Raw genomic sequence first — 12,679 nt, 5'->3', positions numbered from 1 at the left:
AAGAAATGAATTTCACCCCCTACCGCTCTGTTTGCGCGATAGGGGACTTTTGGCCGGTGCGCAAAAGGAAGACATTATCAATGCGGACCATGGAGCTGTAAGAACGCTTAAAAGATCTCAATAAATTGTTCCGCTGATTGATGTGTCTCTCCGCTCTCTCGGTGAGCAGCACTGTAGACCGATAGTTCGCGAGGCACAAGCACGAGCCAATTGCAATGGACGCGACCTGCCATTGGTTAGCGGGAGGTCACTGCCAGCTCGGGACTCCGCCCTTGTTCGCATGATATGGAATTTACTGGCGCCAGGTCCGACAGAGCACAGGCACAATTCATTAATGAGCCTACACCGAAATACGTAGCGCCTCAGAACGCAGCAACGCCTAGACTATGTTTAACAACGGCGCAACAGAACATCCAAGCGCAGCTCCGAAACGCAAATGTCAACAGGCGGTTTGAGGATTACCATTCTTTGAAACGGACTAAGACAGGATAAACAGTGCTAAGGAGAAATCAAACGTCGCGCACCGTAAGTCTGTCGATGTGTATTTTACTGATCGCGTCTCGATCGCTGAACTCCTAAAAATGTCATGATTTAATTCGCGTTTGAAATGTTAGGCTATCCATTTGAAGTTACTGAGGCAGTAAACCGAACTGCTTTCACAAAGATACATCCTTTCGTGCTGTCTGTATTTTCTAATGACGCGTAAGTACGTGTAAGCTCATGTATCGTGTGTTTTTATTTTCCAGGTGAACTCCTGTAAACAAGGGACTCCATCTCTCCGTCAGACAAATACTGTGCACAAAGTGAAAAAGACATTGCCAACCAGTGTATATATATATATTTTTTCCTCTTTTTTCCTGTATAGTAATCATAATTACTCTTCGGTACATTTGGGGAAATATACATGATCTCAGTTCTCCGAAAACACCTCTCACATTGTCCGTAAAAATCCAGAAAAAGTTGTATTTTTCTCACAAATCCACGGACGCTTTAGACATGGAGGTTGCGGCCGACCAGTCTCGGTGGATGGCGCATCACCATGCAGTCCTCAACGGCCAGCACCCGGAGTCTCATCACCACGGCCTCACACATAACTATATGGAACCTATGGCACCTCTTTTGCCACCGGACGAAGTGGATGTGTTTTTGAATCACTTGGACTCGCAGGGCAACCCTTACTACCCCAACTCCCGCGCGCGAGTGTCCTACAGCCAAGCGCACGGTAAGAAGCAGTTTCGTGACATCCGCTCGTGACAAGACCAAAGCATTTCTACGGCTGCAGAGAGTGTTTAAAAAACAAACTGTTGTGTTGGGTGTTATTTTCCATGTACGAGTAGCAGTATAATGAATTGCTAATTTTTGTGGAGTTCGAGTTCGTGTTTGTTTATCGTGTGCTCTTCTCTACGAAAGGGTTAGAGAGAATAAACAAACGTAACCCTGGTGACATATCTGCAAGCTGTGGGTCAGTCTGAAGATTAGGCCATACTTGTGCTAGAAAAATACTTGCGTTTGAAATCGAAAAAAAGCCAGTAGTATCGAGGGGACTGGGGCCTAAAGACGCACCGGGTGTCCTGTGGCCCGTGCTTGCACGCGCTGAATATACGTTTATTAAAAACCACACGTGCATCGCCTGACATAGATGACACAATAAATCTCAGTCACATAATTATCGGAGCCTCTTTCACGGGATAAATTGTGAAATGATAGGCTTCGCTAGAAAAGAGATTTGGCCGGTCTAGATAGCAAATCGATCGGCTGCGCTATTATGAATTGTCACCTGGACAGAAACGCGCTGAAATGTAAAATTAGAAGAAACAGGGAAAAAATGTCTAGAAAATGACATGGAGAGGAAAGGGAAGTCCATGTCACTTGTTCCCCCGGCAGGGAGAGGGAGAGGGAGAGGAGAGAGAGCGATGCACTTCCCGGATACAAAATCAAAACGAAAAATCACTGATAACGTTCTTAGTTGACGCTCGTACTGTAACTTGTGCGAGGAGCACAACTCCGTGATTAGATGGCTGTATAATGAGATGCTTTATTAGTTTAATAAACAAAAGTTAGTTTTGTGTCTTCGCGTTCATGGAACACTTATAAAGTCTTATTGGGGAAAAAAATGGAACAGAAAGATCTATGAAGGCGTTGGCTTAGCGTTCGACTGCACTGTAGACTCATTTACTTTATGTGGATCTGCCAAAAGTTACGTAAATGGTAATTCAGATACTTTGGATTTGAACTCGATGTTGAGTTTGCATTGTTCGGAAACTGAATCAACAGGTAGGAACGTAATGCCTCCTTTGAAAACTATTCTTCTTAGTCTGATGCTACAAATTACAAATTGACAGCTACTCTTGGTTTTAACGAAGGCTATTGTAGTCTTCGCACTGATCACGAACTAATGTAAACATCAACCGTTTTACAGCTCGCCTCACGGGAAGTCAGGTCTGTCGGCCACACCTCATCCACAGTCCCGGCATACCGTGGCTGGACAGCGGTAAGGCGGCGCTCTCTGCCGCGCACCACAACGCGTGGGCCGTCAGCCACTTCAGCAAGCCCGGCCTGCACCCCGCCAGCACCGGCTATCCGACCAACAGCGGCTCCAGCGCCGCTCCTGTGTCTTCGCTCGCTTCAGCGGCCCACTCGAGCCCGCATCCCCTTTACAATTTCCCCCCAACGCCTCCGAAAGACGTGTCCCCGGACCCCGGTCCTTCCTCCCCAACGTCCTCTAGCACAAGGATGGACGAGAAGGAGTCCATTAAATATCAAGTGTCAATCGCGGATGGGATGAAAATGGAGGGGTGCAGTCCACTGCGGAGCAGCCTCGCGATGAGCGCGCAGACGCCGTCCACGCATCACCCCATCCCGACCTACCCGACGTATTCCCTCCCCACTCCGCACGACTACGGCACGAGTCTCTTTCACCCGGGCAGTCTGCTCGGTGGATCCTCGTCCAGTTTCACACCCAAATGCAAAAGCAAGACCCGGTCATCCTCAGGTGAGTTTCAGAATTTACAGATAAAGCTGTTCAAATCCGAGGGCTCTTTTTGTCGCCATGTTGGACCTCGAGATAGATTTAACAACTCCAGTTAATTTATTTTTAATGGGTTGTTAATATTAACAAAAAAGACCTTTAAGGGTTAGGCTGTTTCAAAAGGCATCTGATTAACAGTCAACCTGAAAAAAAAAAGCTATTGGCTAGGTAACCCAGCTGCGAACCCGCACACAGCAATAATACACTGTTGAAATTCACATTATTATTATCATAAAGGCACTTATACCAAATAAGCTACAAACTAAATGACAAACTAAATGCCGTAAATGTAAATGTAGACAATCTCTAAGACAGCACTGACATGTGTTTCCATGATTGGTCTTTCTGTTGAATATTTGCGGTCAGGGACATTTTTTGGTTTTTCCCTGAGGCGTCTCTAGACCTTACTTTTCTTTGTCCCAAACGACAAATCTTGACAGTTCGTATTGGTGTCCACTCAAAATTAGTCACCATTAAAATGACCCTTTACTTAAAAGAAACAATTTAAGTGAAAGGGTGGTTAAACCAACATAAAAAGACCGATGAAGTTATCAGGTTGCATATTAAATGGGCTCCAACGAGTTTAAACAATAATTATACAAATATGCCCAAACTATATTGCTAAAGCAGGTTTATATGAATCCGAAATAATTACAGACTTACTACGAAAAGAAGCTTGCAAGGTCAGAACAAGTCAAGATTGTAGTCTTGATTAATTACATTTTTCATAATGAATAAGCGCACACACTTTGAACTCTTGGTTTCGATATGCAGACGTTCAACCTCTCGCGTTGTTTTCGTTTAAAAAAGGGCTTCGTTTAAAAACACGCAGGAGTCACGACGCGCTGGCTCCTGCGACATCCTGTGCGCCTTTGCCTGAACAAATCACGACACACTCCCCCCGCCCTTGCGCGGTCCCTGCACTAACAAAGCCCCAACGGGACACGCCGTCACAGCCGACATGAGTCTGGCTCTTGTGTTTTAAACGGTCTGTTGCTCATACCGCTAACGACTAATAAGTAGTTATTATTATTATTATTATTATTATTATTATTATTATTATTATTATTATTATGATAAGATCTAAGTTGCCACGTGTAACATTTACCTTCCATGATAAACAGCTGTAAAAGGTCAATTTTGGCACTGCGGACAGGTGAACTCTTTAACACTGTCGAACACACCAAAGCTGATTTAGGAGTCTGCCGTCTTTAGAAAGCACCACGTGCAATCACCATTAACCGTTGACAATCCCGTAATCTCTTCACGTCTTCACATGAGTGTCCTTCAGGCTAAAGAATATCATTGCAAAACCAGTTTCAGAAACATCCCAAAAAAGTGTGTTTGGGTTGGAAAATTGCTTCAATTCCTATTGTCTTCTTTTATGCTATAGGCTCATGAGCAAATGGAACAGTATAATAGTGCTGATATTACATTTATGAGAGAAGACTGTATATCCACTAAATTCCCTTTGATCAATGAACTCCTAAGGGGCTTGTTTGTGTCTTGTTGAGCACAGTATGATGTAAATGGCCATTGTAGAAGTAAACTCATTACTGGTGACTTTACTCTGTTCACCTCTGTGAAGCAAAACTATTCTGGTATCCTAGTCATTTCAAGGGTTAGTACAATGCAGTTTCCTGTTTGGTTGTCTTTAAACAACAGAGGCCATGTCTACCGAGCTAGCCTGCGGCTCCGGGTCCGCCATACCAACCCTGGGCCTCGGTAGCTCCTGGTCTTTATGTCTTCATAATCCCAGAATGTTGGGGTATGTTATACACACCGATACCTCATCTAACGCTCGACAGGAACGGTGACACAGACGAAAAGGGAGGCGACTCGACTGAATTACCAAACATCATACATTTCAAAAGGACCACCTCCATTGTCCTGGGTGGATTCCATTCTCTGGCTCGGGTGGGACAAGCAGTCCCTCACATTGGACTGGGAATAACGTTGATGCTCCAGGGAGAGACAGGCATGAGGAGAGAGGGGAGGAGGGAAGAATGAATTTAAAGCACCGCACCCTACTCCAACAGGTTCCGGTCTTCTGCAGTAGTGAGGGCATGGTAGAATAATCCAGTAGGGCAATGGAGCCCAGAAAGATTCCATGCGGCCTTGCCATGTCACACCTGCTCGGTAGTGTGTGTAACGTTGATACTGAAAATACACAAACACCAAATTTCTACCGAGAATTGTATGAGGTGCCTAATTATCTTAAAGTGGATGTTTGGGTGAAAGGCAGCTAACCAGGATACCCTGTCAAAGAGCAAAGGCAGTCATGTACATCCGGTTCATTTCAACATATGACATGCTGAGTGCATGGTGAGACATGCCATGTCTCTGTAACATTTACACACTCACAGAGAGTGTCACTGCAGGGTTCGATTACGTAAAGCCATTTCTAATCGGGGGCCTTGCGTTTTGGTTATGCTCCTTAGCTATAGTGGATTATTTTTCATGGAATTGTCAGTGTCTATATGGAGCCCCTCCTCCCGTCAGTCACACCTGCGATCAGCCAGGCTTGGATGTGGATTGTTCCAATCATGCTAAGAGAGAGAGATTTAATATCATGAGCTACAGCTTAATGCACTATGGATGCGAATGGTCCGATCACATATCAGCTAATTAACTTGGACGGTTTACTTGATCTGATTCCTCCTCTGTGATCCATGCACTCATGTACAATAAAATCAAGTTTTAAAATGACTCCCAGAGTCTTTGCTGTGGTGGAGTGCATCCTGGTTCCTCGATTTCAGTAGGAGCTTGTAGATTTAAAATTTTTTTTTTGAAGGAAGGTGAACTTTTTAATTATATAAATTTCCCTTTGATTTTTCCGCCACCTGAATTCTACACAGAGGGGCGCGAGTGTGTGAACTGCGGTGCAACCTCCACCCCTCTCTGGAGGAGAGATGGAACAGGCCACTACCTCTGCAATGCCTGCGGCCTGTACCATAAGATGAATGGTCAGAACCGGCCCCTTATCAAGCCCAAACGCAGACTGGTGAGTAGCTCATTAACACACACACACACACACACCCATGTGAGAAAGAGGGTTAAATACGAGCCCAGAGCAGAGAGAATAAACACAATTCCAGGAAAGTTATATTTTCCCTATGATCTTCCTGTAATTGTTTGTCGCCCTCACCCTCTGGTGATCCCCTACACTGCCTGTTACAATACTGCTACCATTGCCATTGTTACTGCTATCATTATTGCTACTAGTCCTGATACTGTCCCTGATACCATTGCCCACATTGGCTTAATTAACACCACAACATGCTAGTTGGCAAACTACATAATCCGGCCTTCATCGTGTACTAGCGGCCATGGCGGCGTCTTTGAGATACAGATTCCCTCACATTAAGTTCGCATTTTCGGATTCCATTTAGGGATTTCTAAATTTAAATTAAGGAACACAACCCTTACTGGTGAGCCAGTACTGAGACTTGTACAGTTGATGTTCATGTAACTAAAATTAATGGTTTAATTTAGGAATTAGTTTGAACCGATTGTGACTGCGTGTGCTATACACACACACACACACACACACACACACACACACACACACACACACACACACACATATATATATATATATATATATATATATATATATATATATATATATATATATTTTATTTTTTTTTCCTATCAAATTCTTTGGTCAGTAGGTTATTTTTATATTTATCAAACACGAAATAATAAAAAACAAGCAATAATTTACAAAGGTGCCATAGAAAGCAGGGAAACAGGGTTAGAATTTTATAAAGAGTACCGCTCTTTTCAGAACGTACCATAAGACGTTATCTTAGTTATAACCTATCACGGTATCTTTTACAAATAAAATCGCACGCACAAGCAACCTAAAGCACCAGATTCGAATTCTCGCGTTACCCATAGAACAGATTTAGTACATTCACGACATTTGGATTCACTTAAATCGTTTATATCCATAAAAAAAATAGAACCCCAAAACTACACATATTCTAAAAGCGTAGTACTGCCTTCTTATCGTTGTTTTAATAACTTATTTTTTTACTCATCGAAGCATATTTTTATATTATTCCTTAAAAACCACACGCCATTATTATTGCGAATAGCCTACATTGGCAGGAGCCAAGTTAGCCTAGTATAGCCTTGTTCTGTCTGCCATGTATATCTCTGAGATAATCTTTATTTCTGAATTTCGCTCGAATTAAAGGTGTTTTTACATGAGTTGGTCTTTGTAAGATTAAAAATACCTCAAGAGTAACCAGCATTCAAAAAGGAATATCGAGTCGTTTCCAAAATGAATAATTATTTGCATGAAAGTAGTAGTACAAATTATTATTATTATTATTATTATTATTATTATTATTATTATTATTATTATTATTATTATTAAAACTTTCCAGACATTAGTCTGCATCTTTGACTTTAGTTACTTAGTGACTGTTGTGCTCTCCAGATGTAAACTCCGCGAGGTTTTCCATGGAGCCAGGCAGCAGGCTTATGCGTTCTCAGATGAAGTGTTTTCAGAGCTCTGTTCAAAGGCCATCCAGTTGTTTCCTATCCGGATATCTGCCCGGGACCGATAAGGAAGCGAGGCTCCCGGGTGTTTCCGTCTTCAACAAACCCCGCTGAATTTTCTATGGCCCCGGCAGGGTCGCGTCTGACACATAGGCCTATACTGTAACGCGATTACCAGAACACTGCAGGACCCGGCTGTGTGTGAGGGGAGTGGGATGATGTAGGGGATTGGAAAATAAATGGATTTATGCTCTCGCGCTCTTGTTTGTCACGCTCGGTTGGCACTGAGCATAAACATCGGAATGCGCGTGTTTTTGTTGTTGTCTACCTTTTTTTTTTTGTTTAATTTAACGAGGGGCAGGGTCGCCCTCCTTTTCCAAAGGCTCAATTTTGCATTAGGCTAAAAGGAATTGTTATGTAAACCGCGCACGGACAGAAAACACGTACCCCGCACGTACTTGGCTGCGGGGGATTGTATTGTATGCCTGTAAATGTTTCTTATTATGTGTGAAAAATTGATCTGTAATGGACACAAAGGAAAGAGCAACGCGGCGACCCGGCCGCGCGGACGCCCCGCCCCCAGACGCGCGTTCCATTCTCTGCGTCCGGGGATGAATCGCGGCCTGACGGGATAAACTCGTGATTAATAACCTGGTAGCGTGCATGTAGGCTACCGATATTTGGTAAAATACAGGAACAGCAAATTTCACCAGGCGCGGCGTTTTTTTCCGCTAATCGTGGCACGAATTGGAAAATGTAATTAAGCCCGAATAAATGCACAGAATATATTCAATTAAGCCAACAGAGGCGACTGCCTGTAAGCAATTTGGTGTGTTTAGACGATGCTGCCTTTGATGTTATTTGGTTGTAGTTTGGAAATGCTGTCTGGACTGGAGTACACATAGCTACGGAAAGTCATAATATTCGTCACCCCAGCAGCTCCAAAAGATCTTTATCGTAGCCGGAGTGTTGACTTAAGAGCGAGGCCTCGGAACCTTTATATGATACTCGCGCTGTGGCTGGACTGAATCGGTTATGAAGGAACGTCTGAAAAATAACAAAGTGAAAGTTAACGGGCCCAAATTACACACACATATCCAGGAACCTATACAGACATTTCCCTTATAAGACTACGTAGGTACCAGGAGAGGGACAATATATTACCCTAAGCCCCCAAAAGACGCGAAAACCCGAAATATGGGTGTAATGAAACTTTATGAAATCGGACTTTAAAAATCACTGTTTACATGCCGGTTTCTTCACAGTCCGCTGCGCGACGAGCCGGCACCTGCTGCGCGAACTGTCAGACGACCACGACCACCCTTTGGAGGCGCAATGGCAACGGCGACCCAGTGTGCAACGCCTGCGGCCTCTACTACAAACTCCACAACGTAAGTAGCCAACGAGGAGCGGCCGATTGCGTAGCCGAAGTGCTCAAGGGGGCGGACAGTTTCTATCGATTTAGGAGATGGGGAAAGAGCCCAGGACGCAAAGCCGGCTTTTCCTGTCAAGCACAACCCGCTGACCGTTTGTTTATTTATTTATTTATTTTTTGCTTTTGATTAATCCAGCTTTGTTTCAATGGGAGGCGGTATTCCCCGGAGAGACCGGAGGATGGAACTGCCATTCAAGACGTGGCGTCTGTTTTACCAATTCAGTGCTGTCTGAAACCAACCTTTTTATGTTAAGCTTGGCTTCCATTACGTACTTTGTCCAACGAATAAATAATTTTCACTCTAATGAGACAAGCGCGACGAACTGCAACAAAGTGACCACCCAATAGAAAACTATTAGCCGACGGCTTTTCAAGTCATCTTGGCAATGGCAGTATTGCCGTTTGCTAAGTGATTGTATTCATGACAGAGCTTGAAATTCATCGTTAAAAAGATTATAAGTTACGACGTGCAACATTTACATGGTTATTTTTTTTATAACTGAGAAAGGTTTAGCCTCAAATGAACGGCTAAATAAAATCCCTTACATACAAAGCAGTCAAATACAGCTAATTTCCCCCAACAAGAAATGTCTTTGTTATACGCGAAAGATTTTTTCATTGCTGATAAAACGTAGACAGTTATCTTTAATTTACCTGAATTGAAAATGCAATGGCTCCCCAAGTACAGACAGAAATGAACATCTCTCTCTCTCTCTCTCTCTTCTCTCTCTCTTCTCTCTCTCTTCTCTCTCTCTCTTCTCTCTCTCTCTCTCTTCTCTCTCTCTCTGTCTCTGTCTCTCTCTCTCTCTCTCTCTCTCTCTCTCTCTCTCTCTCTCTCTCTCCTTCCCTAGGTCAACAGACCGCTGACCATGAAGAAAGAGGGGATCCAAACACGCAACCGCAAGATGTCCAGCAAGTCCAAGCGGAGCAAGCGTGCCGGCGAAGCCTTTGACGACCTGTCCAAGTGCATGCAGGACAAGACGTCATCGGCGTTCGCCGGCGCAGGTGCCATGGCGGGTCACATGACCCACATGGGTCACCTGGGGCCCTTCAGCCACTCAGGCCACATGCTGCCCACACCGACCCCCATCCATCCCACCTTCAGCCACCCCCACCACACGGGTCGCTCGCCCGTCTGGCCCGAGCCTCATTAAGCTGCCCGGCTTGGCACGAGCCTCATCCCTGGATGCAACTGCCCCCTCCACACCCGTCGCTCCTGCCCATCACGGGGGGGGTTGGGGAAGGGAGAGGACCGAAGGCCAGGGGGTCAGCTTCCAGGCCGTTCCTGGTTGGACGCTACATATGGCGGGGGTATATGTTCACACAAACAACCAGAAAGAGTCACAGTTTGTGTGTGTATGTGTGTTTTTTTTAAGTGGCCGGGGGGTATAGAGGACATTTAGTTTGCTGAAAACACCACTCCACCACCCAGGATTTATGGACATGGATGTATTGGAAGTGTGGTGCAGTGGGTGGAGCAGTACACGCAATGCTTCTGCCCTTTCTTTATTTTGTACTGAGTCACTTTGGTACTGCCCGGTAAGAGAGGATGTGTGTTATAGCCGAGTCACTGTGTGCATGTGTGAGCGTACGTGTGTGTGTGTGTGTGTGTGTGTGTGTGTGCGCGTGCGCGTGTGTGTGTGTGTGCACGCATGCCATCAGCCACTGCCACTGGTTAACCCAACAGATGCAGATCAAAGCTTGCAAAGGCCTGGCTGTTGAACTCTGAAACAGAGAGAGAGCTGGAGAAAGAGAGAGAGAGAGAGAGAGAGAGAGAGAGAGAAAGAGAGAGAGAGAGAGAGAGAAAGAGAGAGAGAGTGCTTATTCTACCCGTAACATGCTGGGATGTACACACTGCACAGACACTGCATCTGAACAGACTCTATGGACACGACTAGCAAGCAAACAGATGTTTATAAAGCTTGATTGTTATTGTTATAATTGTTATTATGATAATTTATTTTCACACTTTATTTCTTTTCTCTTTTTTTGCTCTCCTTAAAACCATATTGGTATATTGTAATAATTATAAATATTATTTGATTGTTATTATTATCAAATGAAAGAAATGATTAAAAAAACAACAAAAAAACACTGACTTATCTTAGCCAAGGCGATATTGCTGAACTGTACGTTTTTATCATTTTCCATTACACAAATAAAGAAATAAAGTTTTAATACTTAATCATACTTCACTTTCTTTGTTCTGCTTAGCAGGTCTCATGTATGCTATGGAAAATCAAAGTTATATTTGACACTCATTTTCACTTTATGCAAATGAGCAATTTAAATCATAGAGATGTGGATGCACACACCCATGAGTTGCACACCCTCTTACACACACACACACACACACACACACACGGACAAGAGTAGACACATGGACAAACACATGCAATCAAGCATATGCATGAGGATGCGCTACCAACATGCGTATCACCTCACATCCGTACATACACGCACACATGAATCGGTTGTCCTTGAGTCCTGAGTCTCCACTAGACATAGTCCTCTTTTTCTTCTGGAGCCAGAAAGAGAAGTGAGAGGAAGGACACTGAGCCTTTAGCAAGAGAGAGAGAGAGAGAGAGACAGATAGAGACAGAGCAAAAGAGAGACAGAGAGAGAACGAAGAAAGAGACATTTGGAGAGAGACAGAGAGAGGGAGAAAGACAGAGAGAGACAAAGTAAGAGCGAGTGAAAAAGGGAAAGAGAGAGAGAGAGAGAGAGAGAGAGGGAGGGAGGAAGGAAAGGCAATCAGCCCAGCCGTGAGCAAACACGTGGGGGGCAGTTTGGACCCTCTCCTCTCCCAGATGTTCTAGCAGTGGAGGCTGCAGGAAACAGCCCTTAACTGGCTCTCATTTAGAGAGTGCTCAACCCCGGAGGAGCGAAGGAAGTGCCGCCTAGGCCAGCCGACTAATGAGGAGGCCGAGAGGAGCGGGGCCAGGTCTGGGTCAGAGCTGCCAGTCTGCCCCTGTCGACAGGCCACGCAGCCAGACCCCGAGCACTGCGTTAGCAGTGGCGGAGAGACTTTAAAGTGATAATTCCTGCCACTGTTTCAGAACTGCTGTTGGGTTACCATGGTTATGGAAAACTGATGGCAGGCTAGTCTGTGTTTTATCTGGGGATTTCAAAAGGGGATGACTACCAAATTTGAAGCAGGAGACCACTCAGCACATTCTACTCGATTTGATTTGATTGGTCTTTTAATCATTGTTCTACCTTTCCCACTTAAAAAATGACACCCATCGCACATGAAAATGATATTTGCCAAACATGATTGTTGTTGGAAAGATGGAAATGAACATCTGTGAAGGGTTTTGGAGGACAACGCCTTGCTTCAGCGGAGCTTAACAACACAAACAGCCCAAACGCAATAGGTCCAGATGAGAACCCACTCGACTGGAATCAAATTCAGTAATCTCTCTCAGGTTCTTCATCTCGGTTGGAGTCTTCCTCACATCGCTGAGCGTGGCTTCTATGAAGCAGAGGTGGCGATGGTTGGGTCCAGATGAAAATATGACATTACTATATCAGCCCCTGTTTTCCCACTGTGTGTTTGCTAGCTTCAGACGCCGTGGGCTTTTCTTTCTGTTTGTGCGTGTGTGTGTGTGTGTGTGTGTGTGTGTGTGCGTGCTGTTCCGTTTGGCCCAGCTCCCAGAGCATGAAACTCTGGACTTCAATGAGGCCCCTCCAGAGGGAAAGAG

General features: G+C 44.6%; 1 protein-coding gene across 1 annotated transcript; it reads left to right on the top strand.

Moving 5' to 3' along the window:
* The first annotated feature begins 308 nt into the window (after positions 1 to 308).
* Positions 309 to 11,160, top strand: gata2a (GATA binding protein 2a). The gene is made up of 6 exons (XM_027020495.3): positions 309 to 525; positions 747 to 1,222; positions 2,420 to 2,992; positions 5,887 to 6,032; positions 8,806 to 8,931; positions 9,827 to 11,160. Exons 2-6 carry the CDS (start codon positions 997 to 999, stop codon positions 10,127 to 10,129), a joined length of 1,374 nt encoding a protein of 457 aa, XP_026876296.1. The 5' UTR covers positions 309 to 525; positions 747 to 996; the 3' UTR covers positions 10,130 to 11,160.
* The last annotated feature ends 1,519 nt before the right edge of the window (positions 11,161 to 12,679 follow it).

The sequence above is a fragment of the Electrophorus electricus genome, chromosome 22 (genome assembly GCF_041902795.1).
Source record: "Electrophorus electricus isolate QZ-2024a chromosome 22, ASM4190279v1, whole genome shotgun sequence".
Taxonomy (NCBI): Eukaryota; Metazoa; Chordata; class Actinopteri; order Gymnotiformes; family Gymnotidae; genus Electrophorus; species Electrophorus electricus.
This window is presented reverse-complemented; position numbering and strand designations above follow the sequence as displayed.